The sequence below is a fragment of the Mesoplodon densirostris genome, chromosome 17 (genome assembly GCF_025265405.1).
Source record: "Mesoplodon densirostris isolate mMesDen1 chromosome 17, mMesDen1 primary haplotype, whole genome shotgun sequence".
Taxonomy (NCBI): Eukaryota; Metazoa; Chordata; class Mammalia; order Artiodactyla; family Ziphiidae; genus Mesoplodon; species Mesoplodon densirostris.
The window spans coordinates 20,875,687-20,897,096 of NC_082677.1; the positions used below are offsets into that span (position 1 = coordinate 20,875,687).

General features: G+C 41.1%; 1 protein-coding gene across 3 annotated transcripts in view; it reads left to right on the top strand.

Moving 5' to 3' along the window:
• The first annotated feature begins 1,800 nt into the window (after positions 1–1,800).
• The window catches only part of LCP1 (lymphocyte cytosolic protein 1), a 59,244-nt gene continuing 39,634 nt past the window's right edge, over positions 1,801–21,410 (top strand). For 2 of the 3 annotated variants that reach the window (XM_060079974.1, XM_060079976.1), the window contains exons 1-2: positions 1,801–1,890; positions 21,199–21,286. In XM_060079974.1, coding sequence (XP_059935957.1) covers positions 21,223–21,286 — 64 coding nt within the window. In that variant the 5' untranslated portion in view covers positions 1,801–1,890; positions 21,199–21,222. Of the gene's footprint in view, positions 1,891–10,685; positions 10,743–21,198; positions 21,287–21,410 lie in introns of all 3 variants that reach the window. The other variant, XM_060079975.1, reaches the window with a different exon arrangement.

Here is a 21,410-nt window from a genome sequence, read left to right on the forward strand (position 1 = left end):
AAGTGTATTTTGCTCTTGTTTTAGATTCCTCAGATGTCCAATGACCAGGCACCGGTAGACACCATGCCGCTGCTGTCCTCCCAGGTAAACGAAATGAGTCTCTGTTCTTCTTTACGAAGTGTTACTGCCACACCTCCGTTCCATCCTGAAACCACAGGGATGCAGTTAGGGAGATCCACAGTATCTCACATATTTTCATCCATCAGACCATCAAGACAGTATCTGTGCTGCTGCAGAGTCCTGACCGATGATGATTCACCCCAGAGTGAAAACCACCAGCATTTGGCTGCTTTGTCGTGTGATCAGCCCTGTCACTGTGATGCATGGATGTGTCTCTGGTGTCCTGAAAGAACTTAGGTGCCTCTTGAACCCCACCCCCTGCAATGAATTACTTGGGAGTAATTATGCAATGGAGAAAACAGGGTCCAGTTCACCCCCTCAGTCTTCCCTGGGGAGTCACGAGAGAGTTGACAGTTCTCTGTGAGGTGAACCACTTCTAGAATGGACTGAATCTCCACCATCTATTCCTATTCTTCTGCCCAGCCTCTCCACCAAGATGGCCCCTGTAGGGTTCTGACCAAGGCACTGCCACACCGCTGACTAATGAAGTAGAGAAACCAGAGCAGCTTGGTCTGATATTTGAGGTTGGAAGCAGGAACTTTCTAGAGGAGAAATCAAAGAAGCAAAAGGAGTATAATGGCAGCCCCCCAACCATAGTACGCACTGGTGGGGTCCCAGGCCCCTCGCAAATACAGAAGTGTATTGAACAATCAAGCATCTTCAACTCACCATCAGAGCTGGAGCATAGCCTCAGATTCTCATTCCTCGATAGCAGGCTGGCTGCTGGAGCTGCACACAGGCTCTGGGCAACACGGAGACAGACTGTATAATGTTTGGTCTGCATTACTCAGGATACTATACAACCTTCACATCCTCTGTTAGGCTGTGAGCGCTTGAGCACTTCCATTTGAAGATGAGAATTAGCCCTCAGGACGAGCATTTGGGGTTTGGGCATAGAACTGAGGTATTTTAATTCTCTTGCTAATTTTATAAAATGTGCATTCAAAAAATAAGTTGTGGTCTCTAGGAAGGAATTTAGCAACATTGGACTATAGCAGCTGCCTAAGTGATCTGCTGGTGTTCTTTGTAGGAAGCGTCTAAATAATTGAAATCTTTAATTGGATTAAAGAGATCCCTAGTACATAGGTGCTCTATAAATAAAAGAATGAGTAAATAATATGGTGACCTTCCCTTTCGGGCCCTTCCCCTTAAAGAGATCATTTTGTTTTGTTTCCACCAATAAGGTCACTGTTCAGGGACTCTTGAGAGGGGTTTGGTTTCACCTGGGGTGGGGCTTTCCCAAGGAACTCCCTTTTAGCTTGTTTCAGGGATACTGCCACCTCTTCCCTTGGCCCTTTCATTAAAAATGAATAATTTGTTTATCTTTGCTGTAAGTAGCTAGGCACCAGAGCATTGCGTTCGCAATTAGGGTCAGAGCAAGAAGTCAAGGTAGCAGGCTGACCTTGCCTTGTTATCTGAAATCAACAGGTTTAAGTAGCCCAGTGCCTACAAGACAGCTAGAGGAGAAAGAAAGGGAAGGAGAGAGAAAAATGCTTATAAAGAGGAAGTGGTAAGAGGCTTCTGAATTTCAGTGTGACCTGTCAGGTGATTTTTGCAGGGGAGGGGACATGAGAAAAAAAAAAAAACACAGTTAAGTAAAAATGTCCTTATAAAGACAAAATCTATTTCTTTCCTGGCTGATGATTTGTCATTCTAGTCACTTCCTGCCTTGTGACCACACACCCGGGGTTGACAAAGTTGTTCTGCAGATCAGAAAGAAGGGGGTTTCTGGTCACATACCAGTACCACTGAGAACAGTTTTGCTACCAGGTAAATTTCCTTTGCCTTTTTGTCATTTCTAAGTGCTTATGATGTTTTGCTTGTTGGGTGGCTCTGGTTCTGTGGATTGTGGATTTTGCCCCCAGGGGACTAGAGATCTGAGCACCTGTTGCCCTTGTCCGCTATGAGCCGCGGCACCGTTTAACTGCCCAGCAAAGCTCCAGCCACGTCTCGTGGCCGCCCAGAGTGGGACCCTCCCCTCCGCTCTCTGGGGTGGCTTCTTCTCCAGTTATATGCAGTTATCACCCCCCCAAAAAAACTATGATTTTTGTTTCCTATTTAAACCGAACCAAGTTCTGATTTATTTCTATTGCTTTATTTCAAGGAGGTTATTTACTGTGATTTGATCTACTTTCAAATGTTCTCAGGAAGGTGGTTATTGATCGTTTAGATGGTGCTGCTCATTGGCCTAATGGGGATAGTTTAACTTTAGCTCCTGTGGTTCTGTTTTTCTAAAAAACTCCTTTACAGTACTTTAGTGGATGTACTAACATCTTGAGTCATATGTTACTGAGTGTGATACTGGTTATTTGAGTGATTTTGGGTACCAATGGTTTTTAATGGGTGTGCTTACTAACATGGAATTAGAGGCTGCCTCTTCTCCATTTATTCTCTAAAAATAAGAGTAATTTGTGTTGCTTAATTGTACTGTTTTGTAGAATTGTCTGAACTATTTGGTATCCTTATGATCATACAAATGACCATTAAGTTACGGAAGAAAGGCTTCAGTCTATAATAGAAATTCTTATAAAGTTGATATGGGATATTTATTCCAGAAACTTTTTTGAAACATAGCTTTGAAACTTGTAGCATCAGCCTTTATTAATTACCATTATTCAACAATAGTACCATTGACAGATGATAAGCATAAAAGCCATCCAGACTGGAAATGGATTCATTTATCCACACACTTATCAAAACCCAATTTTTCTTAATCAAGTATAGCAACTTGTTTTCTAAAATTACCTCCTCAGGACAACTTAAAAAAAAACAAACTGTCGTTAAACAAAGGTGATTTATCCACACGTTTTGATTTTGAATTTACGTAATTTATCATAATTGGTTTCTAGTAAATGAAATGGTTTAAAGAACATCTACACAGGCAAATTTCAATGGAATTAACTGCTTACCTATAAATGTGAATTTCTGAAGTTGTAAAATGTGATCATCAATATTGTTTGACGCATCTTACCTGAATAGTTCTAAACGAGCAAAAATGTGGAGTTGAGGGAGAAGGACTTGGACCCCTAAAAATAACAGATTAAAAATATGCTATGTCTTATTTTAAGTAAATATATTGATGAGAATGAAATGAATTAGGACGCAAAGGTATGTCAGTATTTTCCTTACATTGGGAGGAAATAAAAATGGAATCAAGTTTAGATTGTTAAAGCATCAACCTGGTATGTTATAAAATATCCATTTCTCTTCATTCTTGTTCACTGCCAGCAACATGAGGGAAGAATCTTCTGGGTCTTGCCCTTTGAACAAGCACTGCTGAGGTGGGACATTTCATTAGCTATCCCAGGGATGCTTTCTTTTGTCACATTTGAAATTTTGTCTCCTTCATAAATTGTGCCTTGAAACAATAGGTAATTTGGGAAACAATTTCCGTGTTTTAACACCATTTCTAATTCTTTTGCTGAACCCTTTGGGGAATGGGAGGCCACAAAGTAACTTTCTCATTCAAATGTATCTATTTAAATTAGGACGGAACAAGTAGTAATACCACTTAATATTGATACGTACTTACTATGTAAGCCACTCTTCATGCATGACCTCATTTAATCCTCCCAACTACCTTTAGAGATGAGGAATGGGCTTAGATGGTTGAAGGACATGGCCCAAGGTCACTGGGTGAGGGGCAAGGGCGGTAGCCAGGTAGCCAGGATTTCAGGCTCCATTCTGCCTCTCTGTAAGCGTCCGTCTATTCCAGAGCCTATCTTCCCCACCAGCATCTTTTTCCCAGATGTACCTTGTTATAGGCTTTTCGTTCTGAAGCTGACTGAAGAGATCTTAGCATTCATGATTTGAAGAGAGAAAGAAAGAAGACAATAATTTGCAATAAACCCAGAAACTTTTTCATAAATAAGAGGTATCATTGTGGGTTTCATATAATAATAGAATGAAGTGTTTTCTTTTAAGTAATGCATCATTTTACTCAAGAATTGTGTGCCTTCACAAACCTGCCTCAGCCACTTTCTCAACCTTATTTCTTGTCACTTCCTTCTGCTCTAGCTGCCATCTCCCACCTCTCCCCCTCCTCCCTCCACTTACCCACATGCCAAGTGCACAAGTCCACAAACCACCAGAAAGTTCCATGCTCTTTCACTTCTTTTCACTCCAACTGTCTTTCCAAGTGCTTTCTTCTTTATCTGTGAAACTTCTGGTCATTTTTTAAGGCTTATTTCAAGAAACCTGTCCTTTTGCAGGTCTTTCCTACTGGTTCTTGCCTCCACTGATTCTTCTGTGTGTGTTTGCTTAATGCCTTGAGTTTAGAGTAAGTAGAGCAGGAATCATATTGTTTTCCTTTCAAGTCCTTAATTTGCTGACAGCCTGAGCTCCTTCTCTGTCTCTCCTGGCATGTAGTAGGTGCTCATGATATTTATTGAATTTTTTCTCAGTTCCTTAGATATGCATAGAAGTCTTTTTTTAATTTCACTTGTTAACCTAATATTTACTGAGTTTCCCCAGTGACTGCTATGAACAGAGATATAACACTATTACAGTATTTTGCTTTCTAACATGTTTCCTTTTTGTCAAAGCACTATTCTTCATTTTAGTCTCAAAGCACTAAATAGACATTGACTTCAAGGAATTTAAGAAATTGTCCAATGACCATAGCCAGCAGGCAAAATTAATCTTATTATTTTAGTTTAAATACATTAATTGAGCTAAAACTTAGCTACCCTTACCAAAATTATGTAAGGGTATAAGGACCAAGAGCACAGGAACAGATACCATTAACTTTTACTTATTCACTTTGCACTCCTCTCAGAAAATTCTCAAGTCAACTTCTCCTTGTTACCAAAAAAGTGAAGGCTTCTCTGCGTATACGGGGGAGATGGCAAATGAATTCTCAAATCAAGTTAGGTAAAATAAAACTAAGAAATTTTCTCCTAAGATGATATTTATGAAGAGTCAAAAATTTATAAAGTAAAATTATAAAATCTGATGACTTTATGACTCATAGATTTTATAGCAAAGTGACATTATTTAGGTTCATGTAATTGTCTCATTAGGATATTTTTTGTTTGCTACTTTTCCAACTCACAGATATCATCAAATGCAATGATTCTATTCCATCTGCGTATGAACCCTGCAGAAATAAAAATTAGAATTAGAGTGCACCAAAATATAAAACTAATCAGTGTCAGCAGACTCCAAGAATTTCAAGTTTCCCTATCTTGCCAGATGGCAATGCACTTCTTAAATCAGAAGAGTTCATGTTTCACATTGTTTTCATTTTGAAGTATAAGAAGTTACCACCCAATCAGATATTCATCTTCTAGGAGCATCTCCCTACAGCTGCTGTGACCTCTGGGCTCCCCAGATGGCAATTCCCCCATTGCTTTCCTCAGTTGCCTCCTGATTGAACTTCCTTATACTGTTCCCGTTGTTTTGTTTGTCAATTTCAGTCATTACATCCGTTTTCCCAGCAATTTCATAGTCACTCCATCTTGTAAGATACTGTAAGCAGCAGATGGGCAACAAAGAATTTCAATTCATCATCCTAATAATAACCGCTTAGCCTTCTATACTACTGTTTTGAATTGAGTGTTTTTCTAAATGTTTTGACCGTATTCATGCATTGAGTCATCACAGCAATCCTGTGAGGTAGGTACTGGTGTTATCTTCATGTTTGAAGGCAAGTTAATCCATTCAAGTGTTTTATTACTTTAATTTTCTACAATTGAATCAATTTTATATTAACTACTGAATTCCAGGGGAAACCTCCTGGAATAAACAGGCAGCAGGCCATGGTGCTTATTTGTACCTAGACCTTGAGTTGCACACAGATAATAATAATTTATCCTAAATAAATGCATCTGTATTGTTAATTGCTTTTATTAAAGACTGTTCTTTGTCAACATCATCATCATCAGTATTTACTCAGCCCCTCTGCACTTGGCTATTTGGTGTTTACCAACTTATAGACCTGTGCATAGGTCACAAAACATGATCTCTACCCTCCAAAGCTTTGAAAAGTTCTCAGTCATAGAAGATTAGAATACGTGAGTCAAGTGGCATTCCCATTTTCTAACTGTTGTGATGGATAGACAAGAATAAATTAAACAATTTAGTATTTATACCCAAGCACACATATCTATAATTACATAGTAATGGCCAAATATAGGTGTCCTAAAAGATGTGAAAGAATGAAAGATTGGTTTAATTGTGAGCTGAAGAGTAGAGGTAAGAAGTGACCCACTTACTGAGTTAAAGTAAGTTTTGCTCAAGTTCATAGCCACGCCTGCCTCAGCCCCACTTTAAGTTACAAGGAGGCTTGTTTCTCAAATATGGTCGGTTTTTTCTGGCGGAAGGAAAAGCTAAGATATTAAATTGAGGAACTTGCAAAGAAAGCCACAGTTTTGTGGTTGCAGCATTGATTCTTGTTTTAGTTGAGCACCAGTTCCACGGACAGATGGACACACTTGCATGCTCTCTCCATCTCTTTGTCTGTCTGGCTGTGTGTCTCCCTCTCCCTCTCCTCTCTCTCTCTCTCTCTCTCTCTCCCTCCCTCTCTCCCCCTCTCCCCCCCCCCTCTGTCTCTCTCTTTCACACACACACACACACACACACACACACACATCCTCTTGACTGGCTGAGCTAAAATGGAAAAGAGATTACATTCTCCACAGGCAGAAAAGCCAAGACGCCAAATTTGGCTGGCAAATTAATGTTGCATGTGAATTGCAATCTCTAAGATAATTTCTTTTCCTTTTTTCTCTGGTTGCACTTTCAAGAGGGAAGTGAATGAATGGCCTAATTACTTTACAATTCAATAATACCCTGCATTTTGATTCCTCAGTCTGGTAGTTGTCTCCAATATTTATCCAAACTGTGTATCTGAATGAATGAAGTAAAGAGGCGCACAAATGCATCTGTATAAAATTTGCATCCTGGGCTTCCCTGGCGCAGTGGTTGGGAGTCCGCCTGCCGATGCAGGGGACACGGGTTCGTGCCCCGGTCCGGGAGGATCCCACGTGCCGCGGAGTGGCTGGGCCCGTGAGCCATGGCCGCTGAGCCTGCGCGTCCGGAGCCCGTGCTCCGCAACGGGAGAGGCCACAGCAGTGAGAGGCCCGCGTACCGCAAAAAAGAAAAAAAAAAAAAAAGGAAAGAAAAAAAATTGCATCCTCTTCCTTTTCGCCGTTCCTCAGGCAAAATTTAGAATTAGACCTGCATCTTTGTTAACCTCAGGCGTCACATTTTAAAATGTGGATCCTTGATGTCATGGGCTCACATTACCTTCACCAGGAGGCAATGTGATTAAGAAAGAAGAGTGGAAAATACATTCCTTATGGAGAAAGCTACGTAATAGATGCAAAGAGAAAGTAAGAAAAAATGAGGAACGTGTATGCAGTTTTGCATTATTGAGCCCCTTTTTCTTCATCTCAAAGATGTAAATGAACTTTCCCTTCATTTCCAATGCTTTATAACATTAATTTTTTTTCCCTTTGGAAAGATGGAATATCATGGGCACCTTTGATGACTTTTTTCAGATTTTTTCCCTTCCCTCATTGTCTTTCAAGTTGAGATTTTTCATCAAAATATCCCTGATGCTCTGTTTCTTTCCTGTGACCACAGAGGAAGACAGTTGGGACTCTTAATCTGTCTGGTGATTGAATATAATGTATATAACATAAAATGTATTCAATATCATACATAATGTCAGTTTTTAAAGCTTGTGAGTCTGAGTGTCTGCAGCTTCTGTGCATGAGACAAACAGGTATGGTATAAAGAAAAGAGCAAATTTGGATTCCTTTTCCAGCCTTTTACTCATTGTGGAGCCCAAGCAAGTCTCTTAAGCCCCCTGACGCTCAGTCCCCTCATCTCTGAAATAGGGAAAAGTACTGTCTATCCGCTGGGTCTGCTCTTGGGTCGATTTCCCCTTCCGTTTCCCCATTTCATTAGTCTGTGTGTATATCTCACTCTGTTCTACTCACCATCGCTGCTGACTTATTGAGCCCTCGCTATTTGCTAGGCATTGTGCTAAGCTCTTGACATATATTTGCTCTTATATTTCCACACAAAATCTGCATGGGGTTGATGTTGTCATCTTCTTAGAACAGATGATCAAACTGAGGTCCAGGGAGGCTTAGTCCAAGGTTACAGAGCTAGTCAGAGCCGAGATTCACACCTGGCCTCTTTTCCATTTTAATATTCACAGTTTCTTAAACATGTAAACCATGTCTGTTTTCATTGCATTGTATTTTCTAACATGATCCACTGGCTACTTTCTAATAAGTCTAAATATTCCTTTCTGCGGTTGAATATTCAATGATTATTCCTGATTTTCCATCAGGCGGAGATCCCAACTCTGCTTTTGATGGGTCTGCTGCTATACCAAACAAATAAATGCTTGAGGATATTATGGTACAGAGCTCTTAAGGGTTATGAAGCATTTAGGCTATTTAGTTATTTAAAATTTTGACGAAATGTCATAGCATATCCCATTAGTAAATTGGTATTGGTAAATATTTGCCCACCAAACTGTGGCTTCCAAGAAAGTGTAGATAAATCTAGTCTATCAAATGAATACAAATTCCTGCCTCAGTTTATCTGTGACTGCTCGTTTTGTTTTTTATGAGAATGAGCTGGTCCTTAGAAGTTATAAAAGAACTACCCCAAGGAGCCCATAGAAAATGAAGTCACATTATTGAGAGTCAATAGAAGCTTCTGTTGTCATTGCTAGTATACAGTTGTCAGCGGCATGTTGTCTTGGTGTTTTTACATCAGCTCAAACCACAGCAGAGAAAGTGCCTGGAGAATTCCGGAGTGGATAAGAGATAAAGGCAGAGAAGAGGCCAACAGACTCAGTCCCCAAGCACTGGTGTACCTGAGAGTGAGGAGAGACATAGCCCAACGGTCTTCATCACAGATGCCCAAGATCCTTTTTCATTTCATGTCTCACAATGGATGTGCAGGCTTTTCTTAAGATTGCTGTACATTTTCCCACTCTGGCCACACTTCCTCAACTGTCAGAAGGTACTTTCCACAATAAGTATTTCAGGCAAGACTAAGCCCAGAGCCCCTTGACCTCTCAGCATGAGATCAGCCAATACCGATGCTGTTGGCTTCTAACTGGTATCATCTTCTAATTCCACAATTGCTTTTGAAACTGCCTTCAAGGACTCTGGAGGAGAGATGTGGTACAAGAGCCAAAGCAACCAAGCTAAGATCATTTGAAGATAAAGCGTAGGTGTGAAATCTAGATTTACACCTACCCACACATGTAACATACATACAATTAAGTGTGAATTTTAGACAGTGACTCTATATAATATTTCATATAGTTTATAGTGGAAATTGGGTTTGTTCCCCAAGATAATTTTGTAAAAGTTCTGGTTCTTTTTAATTTTCTCCTTCCTTCCTTCTTCCCTCCCTCCCTCCCTCCCTCCCTCCCTTCCTTCGCCAAGCACTGTTGTATACAATTTAAACACTTTATCTAATTTCATTCTAACACAACTCTTATGGGGTGAGCACTGTGATTGCATTATTAATATCCCCTTTGTACATATGAAGAAACTGAGGCTCAGAAATTTTAAGTAACGTGTACTCAAGCACACAGCAAGAAGCTGTTGCATCAGAAAATCCAGCATCTTTTCACCATACCATGTTGCTTCCTAGTTCATTCTTTTTTATGTATATAGCAAGCTTAATTTCATAAAAGAAGATAAGATCATTAACGTACAGATGAGGTTTGTGAGACGCCTATGATGCCTTTTCACGCTTGCTTAGACTGGGAGAAAGTGGGTCGTGTTCTAGCACAGGTGAAGCTGTAAACTAAGCCTGTGCTGTTCTTAAATCGAGTGGAAGAAACTCCTCCCCTCATTCTCTCCATCCACGTATTGAATATGTAAAGTACATTTCATGGACTGTGCATCTCCGGGTTTTTTTTAACCTTTAAGTTGTTACATGTTCATTGACTTGTGTGTTTCCTGTACTTTGGTTACACCAAACTAAGCTTCCAGAGGTTCTACTCCTCTTTTCTGATGAGTCACTGACTCACTTTGAGACTTTGGGGAAGAACTTCACTTTTCAGGTCCCCCATTTTCCCATTTTCTCGTGCGGCAGGGCCATGATGTCTGAGGCTACCCCAGTTCAGAGCAATGTAACCCTGGGCCAGTTACTTAAATCTCAGTTCCCTCATCTATAAAGAGGAAATCATCATAATGCTCCATAGAGCTGTGCTGGAATTAAATATGATAACGCATATAAAACATTTAGCGTTGGGTAACCACTCAGTAAACATTAGTTCATCTTCCATTTGTCCTTTAGCTCTTGTTTTCTCTGGCTCCAACATAGATAAATAATACTTTATTTAGATATATAGATAAACTTTCTGTGGAGAGTATCTGGGTTCATCATTCTACATGAATAAGGAAAAGACTGACTGATCCTTAAGCTCTCTCCTCCTCATCTGTGGAAACCCAGGTCACATGTCACTTCTCCCCGGGGCACCACACGTGGCTCCCCAGGGGAGAGCTGTTTTCCCCATTCCTGTGGATCTAAAAAGTCCCCCTGTATTCTAGTGACTGGTGTCTCTCTCCCCTACTAAACAGGCCAGGACCACATCTTATGTCTGCGTCGCCAGCATCTAACCCACGACCTAGCATATGGTAGGTACTTACTTGGAAGATGTTTAGTGAAGAAATGTACAAATAAATATATGAATCCGCTTAGTGGTGGACACTTAGAATTACCAGAGGATGAATTTCATAGTCCAGATAATGATATGCAGATTACATTCAAGTGAACTCTAACACCCATTCCTAAATCTTTCCTGTGTGTTCCTGGTACATTGAGTTTGTGCATCTCAGCTGATTTTACCCTCCCTTCCGTCCTGCTCTGTCTGCACACCACAGCCCCTTTCCTCCCAGCAGGACTCAGCTCCAAGTCAGACACTGTACACTTAGGTAGAGAGACCTGAGCATCAGCCGCGGCCAGCAGGGTTTACAGAAACTGCCCAGCCCCAGGTTTTGTTACCTCAGCCAGAACCCTCTGGTGGCTGGAGGGTGGGGACCAGGGGGCATCCCCAGCCTAGTTCAAAGACTGCCAAGGGACACTTGCAAAGTCATTTTTCCTACAAAGTGGTTTCATATAAACTTGATGCATCCACTTGCCTTCTTCTGTTGTTTGTATCTTTCAGTGGGAAGGATATGATAAGTATGTACACAAGAATATTATTGTTAAACTCCTCAAAGAAGGTGATAGTAGACTTCTTTTTTTTAATGTTTTTTTTATTGTGGTCAAAGTCACATAATATAAAACATACTATTTTAACCATATTTAACTCTACAATTCAGTGGAACTAAGTACATTCACAGTGTTGTGCAACTCTCACCATCATCCATCTCCCGAATTTTTCACCTTCCTAAACTGAAGCTCTGTCCCCTTTAAACACTAACTCCCCATGCCCCCCACCCCCTGGCCCTTGGCATCTACCAATGTACTTTCTGACTCTACATGAATTTGACTATTCTAGGTACCTTGTGTAAGTGGAATCAAACAGTATTTGTCTGACCTAATGTACACTGGAATGCATTTGTAAGGTTAACTTCATATATGTCCTGGAAACAGATTGTACCTTCTTTTTTTTCCCCCTGTGCTATACAGTAGGCCCTCACCAGCCATCTACTTCATACATAGTAGTGTACATTGGTCGATCCCAGTCTCCCAATCCATCCTACCCGCCCTCCTACCCTGGTGTCCATATGTTCACTCTTGATAGTAGATTTCTTAAGCCCTGTATACCGTTTGTTTATGGGTTTGTTCATGGCTACAACTGATTTCCTGCGTACTTATACTGCGTGCCAGCCAGGAGGCAGTGCTGTGAGATGATCTCATATAGTTTGTGATCTCATAATTTGCTGGAAGAACTGGAGATGTGGACATGGGGGTCTGAACCAGAGCTCACAGGAGGAAGGACTCACAGAGCCCCACCCAACCAACAGAGGACAGGATGTCTGAAACCTTGCTGATCTCAGAAGTCTAAGGGTATCATTTTCATATTCATCTATGAATTTGGTGTTTTGTCTTAAGACCATTGTGCCTCAGCGTGAGTTATTTTAATGTGGTTTGCTTTTTGGTTGCTAAGAAATATCAGAGGTCCTTCCTGCAAAGTCAAAAATGAATATACAGATGAATACAGAGGACGTTCACCTTGCCTCGGTCATTGTAACCCTGAAGGTGCCAGTAGGATGTGTATGTAGTATTGGGCATGTGTTGTTTGTAGCCCAGACCTGGATGCTGCCTTCTCAAAACCTAGATTAAGTTCTCCTTCACGTGTAGGAAACATACATGAAATTATATTCATAAGATATTTGAAATCATGGGGGAATTATACTTTACCATATGTTGAGCAGGTCTTATTTAAAGAACAACATTCCCTCTTAGGTTTGAAAGCTTATTATAAAGGAAAGAGGAGAAATAAGGAGCCTTGGACTCCAGTCCCAATGAGCTCGGTGACGTTGGTCACACCCTTTAACCTGGGTGTTATTTCACTCCTCTGTGACAGGAAGAGAGTGGCCAGATAGAAAATCTGGTGCCTTTACCTCTACATTCTGTGACTCTGTTTTTCTTGTGTTATCATTTAAGGAACTTGACATAGATGCAAAAGATAGCAAAGGAAACTATTAAAGATTTGGAGAAAAAGAGCCTCCCAAAGCAGGTTAAAATAATTTTTTCGAAGGCCCAGTGGCTATCACCAAGGCATGTGACAGAATTTTTATGAATTGAGCAGCTTCTGTAATTCCCTCTGAGAATAGCCCAAGAGAGGGAGCTTTAATCGTATCAGAAAAGATTTAGGTTACAGGGTTGGGATATGAGACACCAGAGAGGTTGTAGGGTTTCCTTATTTGGATATTTTTGAGAAAATAGTAGATGGCTCTCTTTCTGGGGCAGTTTGCATGCAGTCTTGCCTAGAAACTAGGAGTGAACTGGAGCAGCGGGACTTAAGATGTACGCAGTGACATCCCAGAAAGCAGATCTCACGTGCCGTTCTGGAAACTTCCCTGCTCTGCGCTGAGCAGTCAAGCAGCTGAGCAGTGGGTATCTGCCTTGGTCAGTGAGGAGAATGCATGAGGACAGAGCTTTACCTGCTGCTGAGGTAAGAGCAGGAGCAAGGTGGGTCTGGGAGATGCTGGGTCCACTTTCGAGGAGGTATCTCCCCAGAAGCTGCTTCAGGCCATGGTCACAGCTCCTGATGGCCCCTGACCCTATTTCTAGGCTCATTTGAAATACACCTTACCCTGGCTCTAATTTGTACATACACTTGTCAGCTAGTGAGCAGACTTTTGGAACTTTTAACATGGAAGGAAGGGACTTCATCTCTCAATTTACAGATGAGGAAACTGAAGCCCAGAGAGGCTAAGTGGAGTCTGACGTTATATAGACAGGTAGCATCCTGGGTCTCCTGACCCCCAGGCTCTCTCTTCCGCCCCCTGCTCGTTATTTTATTCTGATTTCCTTGGAGATGTCCATGTGTATAAATGATCTGATTACTTGTATTGCATGGGCTTATTGAGTTGTTTGCTATTTTATTTTTTGAAAAGCTTCTGTGCTAACTTCTTACTCTTATCTAATCTCTTCCCTGCCCCTCCTCCCACCGCTGCCCTGTGTTTAGCCTTTCCACCTGTTCATTTTTGATCTTCAGACCTCTCTTCACTCTATAACCATTTTGCAGTAAGTGAGCTGTAATCTCTGTGTTGCATTTGAAACTTGACATTTAACGGTGGGTGTCATGAAGCCCCAGTCTTCGTGGCCCCCTTGCTTGTAGCCCAGCAACCGGGGCAGTGCTTTGCACTTAGACTTCTAGGTGGCGTGAATGAATGAATGAATGAATGACGTCTGATATTGAGGTAATGGTGTCACAGTGAATAATCAACTAGCCCATAATAATATTCAGCTTTTTGAAAAGATTTCAAATAATCTTTGGGGTCCCCTGAGCTTTCAGTAGGGGAAGTCTGGATCTTAAGTCCTTGTGGCTGCATGTGAAATGAAGCGTAGCTGTGCATCTTCTAGACATGAACGCCAAGAATATCACTGTACAGCCCAGGGAAGGAGAGAGAGGTCAAGGCAATGAGGGCCTCCCCAACCCCAGCCTGGAGCATCTCCTTTGCTTGCAAGAGGTTTGCTCTGTGTCCCATCCTTAATGGAGTTGGACAGCTTGGTAGAAAACAGACATCAGGGGGGTGCTGGGGGAGGAAGCGGGGAGCTGGACACTCCTTAGTTGGGGACAGAGTAGGGCTCTGTGTGCCATGCTAATACAGCTTCAGAAGCCCCTCAGCTGAGTGATCAAACCACAGAGACCCCCAGAGAAACATCAGGTTCATCAGGTTTGGAGTAATCAGGGCTGCTGGCTTCCTCGGGGGGGTGTTTTCATCCCCTGAGATAGACAGCAAGCCGCTGAGCCTGTGCTGGGAATAGCCTTCCAAGACTGCAGAGAGAAGTCTGCCCTCTGCAGCAGCCTTGGGAGAATCAGTGTGTCTGCAGGGAGAGAAAAGACAATCTAAAAGAGATTTTGACTTGACAAAAGAATTCATAAGAGCCCCCTTAAGTGGCCATCTGTATTTGAGGACATTTATAATTATTTGGTTCTTAAAAACAAAGGCACTTTTAAAATACATTTTGAGAATCGTCCCTTGTGTGAAAGTTTGGAATATCTGTATCCACAGAGAAACTGTATCCCCAGCATACATAGTAAGCTATCACCACCACCACCCCGCCCCTGCACAGTGTTCTACTTTGTAAAAGAAAGCAGACAGAATTAAGTGAAAGCAAAACTCCTTCCTTATCTAACTGTAGTATGATAGCTTTTAAAAAAATTTATGGGGATTTTATTTTGCTTCGGAATCCTAAGTATTTTATGTTTCACTTCTTTAATCATCAGAGTCTAACGCTAAAGATTACGGGATTAATGATGTTCTGGAAGACATGTTGTTTTGGGTTACTCACTACTCAATGAGTTGTTAGGAAGTTGTGCAATCTTCCCCTGGATACATACTGAACTTATGAGGTAAAGGTGGGAATTTGGGTCCTGAGTTTCCAGTTTTACTTTCCCCACTGTGTCAAGTTGCAGGAGAAGTAGGGCACGTTCAAAAGATTCCCTTGGCAATGCGACGCCATGTTACAGATGCCACTCTGATCCTGGCAGTTATATAATTGGGTGTCAACCTATCGAATCAAAATACCAACGCACACAGTGTTACCTCCTTTCAGAAATGATGCCAGTCCAGGAGCCATTTCACTTTGCCAGGTCACCTTTTATCAACCTGTCGACTTCTTTTCATTATCAGTTAGGAAACTCCTCAGAGAAAATTCAGCTTACATTTTTACATTTATTTTAAAGAACGCATTTCCTTCTGTAAATTCTACAGCACTGTGTTCTATAGTAAACTCCTACAAATTGTTTCTACATTTAGATTTCAGGGAACTTGAGTCAGGTACTTTTATTATAAGAAGTCATTCTCAGAAATTCTCTTTCACTACCCATCTGGAAAATACCAGCCTCCTTGAAACAGAGACTCAGAACTGGCTGACCTAAAGGAATGAACAGGTTTGGTGGCTTTTGCAGTTTGGGGTGGTGGTTCTTTGATTTTCTTATGACTTTAAAAATAATCTTATAAAAAAAGAACAACTGGTACTTTCTTTGGCCAAATGTCCTGGGATTTTATAATCATTGATTTAATAAATGTAAGTGCTTACAGAGAAACTAGCCAGACGTGACTTAGATGAATGATTTGAGATGTGTCTTCTTAGATTTATGACTTGGGCAGTGATTCAGAAATGGGGTTCCAAAATTCACCACTGACTTGCAAAAAACCTTAAGATGGTTCTTGGCAAGTCATAGTTAGAGGATGCAGTCATTGAAAAGGGCCACACTTACTGCAGGAGCAGTAGAGCAGAGCCCAAGAGGCTGCTCATTCATGCCCTGAAAGGGATGTGCCTTCCTCAGCCACTTCTTTTAAGCTCCAAATGGGAGCATCCAAAAGCCACAGCCCATCCCATTACTGCAGTGACCTCTCTAGATTCAGCTGCCAATATGGTGCCAGTAATTTGCAAAGAAACCCTTGTCAATTCTCCTTAAGAAGCTTAGTCATATTATAACCCAAACCATCAAACGTGCGTGAATTAAAGTGGGTGTTTTTTTCAGTTAAATATATTAATAGACTGTGTAAAGTACCTAATATTCGATTCTAGCCCCAGCCATGTCCTTCTTAGAAATGGTCTGATCTGCGTGTTTTTCCATCAGTTACCTCCTCTTCCTGCTTCTCTGCTTTGTGAAAATGCTGTCATTTGCACATTCCGTTTAATGAGTTAAAGAGTCTGTTCTCAGTTCTGGATCTTAATGGCCCTATTAATGGTCAGTCCATCCTTTTCCTGCTCTGCTTTTTCAGCTCTGCATTTACACACTCTCGCCTGGCAGTGCTTTGAGGACTTGTACCTAGACAAAGCATTTCATCTCATTGGAACTTAAATCTCTTTATTTATAAAATGAGGGAGTTGTACTAAATTATTTCTTCACTCGCTCTGTCTCTAAAAGTTGGGTTGTGTTTCCAGGACTTACAGCTCACTCCAATGGTAAAAGAGATTCTCTCTCCATATCTATTTGTGTTTGGGCGCAACAAACAACAAACGGTATCAGAGTAATTTAGGCTGGTGAAGGCTTCTTCTCCAATTCACCTCTTAAATTAATTTAATCTATTCTCTTTTCCTTTAGCTGTTAAATCACTGGAGGGTTTTGGATTTTTTTAAATTTGAAGGCTGTCTCACTATTTGGCTTCTCCCAGTTGATCCTCCTCATTTATGTAAATCTCTTACAAAAATGTGGTTTACCAGATGCTCAAGGTTTTTCACCTTGTCCTACCTGCCATGGTTTAAAAATCACATGGTTTTAAAATAACCCTACTTTCCCTTCCTAGGTCTTTTATTTGAATGGGCCCTGCAATTTTTATTCTAAAATATTTTCTCTGCTTTTTTACTGTACCATGATCTTGAGATTTTTTTTCTTACCCAACACTGTAATTCTTTCCTTTCTTCCTTGGCCCTGCCCTTGATCCTTAAAATACAGTCTCATTCCCTGCCTTTACATATATTTCTCACCAGTGTCTCACAGTGCTCTCAAATCTAAAACTCTTACGTCAAAGGATAGGCCAAGTTTAGATTTGGAGATCCCATTCATTCTCTTTTTTTTTTTTTTTTTTCTTTTTTTGCGGTACACGGGCCTCTCACTGTTGTGGCCTCTCCCGTTGCAGAGCACAGGCTCCGGACGTGCAGGCTTAGCGGCCATGGCTCACTGGGCCCAGCCGCTCTGCGGCATGTAGGATCTTCCCGGGCCAGGGCACGAACCCGTGTCCCCTGCATCGGCAGGCGGACTCTCAACCACTGCGCCGCCAGGGAAGCCCCCATTCATTCTCTTGACCTTTAATATTGGTTCATGTTTTCAGGGTAACTAGGGCAGTGTAGGCACGCCCCACCTGAAATGAAGAGCAGCGCCTGGCTTGAGTGGGCGTTCATAAATATTTGTAAGTGAATCAATTTGTCTCATAATCCCGTGAACATCTGTGAACCAAGAAATAAGACACCCCCAAAATAAGAAAGGCAAGCCTTTACCAAAGGCCTTGCTAAAATATGATGGGGGAGAGCCGTCTCTTAATGCATCCATGGTGTATTGGTAGAGGGTATAAAGAAGAGTCAAGCCAATTAGTCACAAGAATTTAGTAAAGTAGACAAAGTTATATACTGATTTCTTACGACAGAAGCCTTGATTTCTTTTTTTAATAAATTTATTTATTTATCTTTGGTTGCATTGGGTCTTCGTTGCTGCACACGGGCTTTCTCCAGTTGCAGCGAGTGGGGGCTACTCTTCGTTGCGGTGCACGGGCTTCTCATTGTGGTGCCTTCTCTTGTTGCGGAGCACAGGCTCTAGGTGCGCCGGCTTCACTAGTTGCAGCACGTGGGCTCAGTAGTTGTGGCTCACGAGCTCTAGAGCGCAGGCTCCGTAGTTGTGGTGCACGGGCTTAGTTGCTCTGTGGTATGTGGGATCTTCCCAGACCAGGGCTCAAACCCCTGTGCCCTGCCTTGGCAGGCGGATTCTTAACCACTGCACCACCAGGGACGTCCCAAGCTTTGATTTCTTAACACATGAAAGCGAAAGCTTCCTAAGCTAGAACACCTGGAAAGAGACTTCATATTATAGATTTTTTAATCTCCCATAGGCTAGGCATGTTATATACTTAATGAATAATTGCTGAATGAATGAATGAATGAATGGGTGGACGGAATGAGTGTCTAACAGAAATGCAAAGCAACATAAATAGACAGCATGGGAGAGGAGAAAAGACTTGAGAACTGGAATCTTGCTGCTCCTCTACCTGGCTGTGTGATCTGAAAGATGAATCTTCTCTGAGCTTCTGGTTCCTGCTCTATAAAGTAGGGCTACATGTACCTATGCCATCAGCCTTCCTTGAGCAACATTATAAGCAACATAAAACTTGTGTTTGCTACATCCCACAAGTGTCCTCTTCTCCAGGCCTAGGTGAAGATATTGCTCTCAGACCTCAGTTCTCCTGCCCTAAGAAAAGTGGTCTGTCTTATGTAAATAGAGTGAATTATGTAACTGATACGTCCGTTCTTCACTGAGCATCTAGAGAACTCAGAGCTAGATTTTCAGCGTACTTCTAGCAAAACGTTCAGTCCTAACCATGTGTTTGAAATATGCAAGCTCTTGCTTGCTGTCCTCTTATTTCACCTAAGCTAGTTACTCCTTCTCCCTGATCACATGATTTTATTGGTTTACTTCTTAGGTTTGGTTAGATCTTTGTCACTGGGCTCAGATTGTTTTCGGAACAAGGCTTGATTTTAAAAAAAGAAAGGAAACAAACAAACAAAAAAAAACAAAGAAAGGAAAGAAGGAAGGAAAGAAGAGAGGAGGGAAGGTGGGGAGGGAGAGAGAGAGAGAAACAGACAAAAAAGGAAGGAAAGGAAGTGAAGGCAAGAAAGTCAGAAAGCCAGTAGCTGTCTCTTGAGGGTTATTGTGATGTGTGAGACTGTGTCTCCTTACGCAGTTAAGCCCTCAACAGTTTCTACCTTCCATCAGAGAACCCAATGGACCAGTACATTTTTAGATATAAGGTAAATAATAATACAATAAATCTTTATTGATAATAAAAGATATTTTTAAAGGAATTGAAATAATAACAATATATGTAGTTCCACGATTTTTAAATCATGCTCCCTGGAATTCCCACCATGCATAGATGACAAGGAGGTGGGATAGTGGAGGTAAGGTGATCTTCAGGGTCTTTTTCAACCAAAGGCTTTCAGAGTTGGGTTTTTTTTAAATTGAAGTATAGTTGATTTACAATGTGGTATTAGTTTCAGATGTACAGCAAAGTGATTCAGTTATACATATATAAATATCTATTCTTTTTCAGATTCTTTTCCATTAGAGGTTATTACAAGATACTCAGTATAGTTCCCTGTGCTATACAATAGGTCCTTGTTGTTTATCTACTTTATATATAGTAGTGTGTATCTGTTAATCCCAAACTCTTAATTTATCCCTCCCCAGAGTTATTTTTATTTGTTCGCTGTTATTTACATGTAAGGTTTCTATTCACAGAGGGTTGCTTAGGAAAACAAAAGTTTGAAACTACTGATACATGTGATAAATGGTATGTGAGAGGATAGTGAGTTGGTGGATAATGGATGAGGATTTGCAAACTTGAGCATAATGCATTTTTGGCCAACAGGTTTAAGTGCTAACACTGTTCCCTTTCTTGTGTGGTTGTGCGTTGCCACTGAGAACAAGTACAGCACTATAAAATGATGTGCAAATATAGAAAAGGAAATCCATTTAAAACAACATCCAGTCACAAATTTTAAATATTTTTAAAAATCAGTAATTTCATGAAAATGCCCCAAATATAATTATACATAGAAGTACCCCTTCTCCCACACTCTCACCCCACTTATCCCTTCCCCACCAGGAAATCCTATAAGCTTTAATGGAACTCCTCTTTGAAACATGGGCGTGTGAATTAGCTAGAGACAAGAATATAATCCATTTTCTGTTGCATTCTCTTTCTACCCACTAGAGGGCAGCAGTAAGGCACAGGGAAAGGGAAAATACTCCAGCATTAGCATTAAGTTTCTCAGCCAACCCTAGCCTTTCTGAGAACACCTAAAAAGTCCCTCAAATTCCCATATATGAATTATTAGCGTGTCAGATTCCCTTCCTCTTTTCTTAAATATTTAGAGAACTTTGATAACTCCCTTTGAAGTTATAAAATTTATCTGTTGGCTTGGCCAAATATATTCATTTGAAGTATGAACATGAAGATATCTCTTAAAAAGGCATTTATATAAAAGTTGTGTTTTGGTTGTATATTTCTGTGTTTCAGACTACTCCAAAATGTGATTTTGAACAACCATCATTTTACCATCTCTCAGTTCTGTTGGTATCAGAATTCTGGGCAATTCTGCTTCATGTGATTTTGGCTGAGACTGTGTTCATCTGGGGGCTCAACTGGGCTGGAATGTCCAGAATGGCCCACTCCACTGGCTGGCAGTTGATGCTGGCTGTCAGCTGGGGGCACAGCAGGGACTGTTAACCAGAGCATCCAGTTTTCATATTTCATGTGGCTTCTTCCTGTGGCTTAGACATCTCACAGCACAGCAGTTATGTTCCAAGAGGGAACAGCCCAAGGATGAGCATTCCAAAAGGAGGGAGCATTCCAGAAGGCAGGAAGCAGAAGTTTCCAGCCCCAGACATGGCTTCTCCAGCCTTCTAAATGGTCAGAGCAGTCGGAGGATCAGCCCAGATTCAAGGAGAGGGAAATAAGTTGCATCTCCTGATGTCAAAGGGAGGAGAGAAATTGGTGCAGACCATCTTTGGAGACCACCACATTCAGGATTAAGAAAAAGGCTATTTCTTACATTTTGGGAAGATAATTATAAGTCATGATGGATGCAGAGGAATATTTCTTTACTTAATAAATGAGAATTGCTTCTCAGTGTTGTATTTTAAGAAGATACACATCAACCACTCCCTATGTTGTCCCCTCTCTGCAGATCTGTTGCCTAAAGCAATAAAAAATGGCCAGAGGATCAGTATCTGATGAAGAAATGATGGAGCTCAGAGAAGCTTTTGCCAAAGTTGGTAAGTAAACCTGATACCTCAATTCACACAATTCTCTTCTTTTTTAGTAGCTTTAGGACAGATTCAGTGAATGGTAACATGAGCAAAATAGCAGAAGGGACAGGAATACAGTGGTATTGGTTAG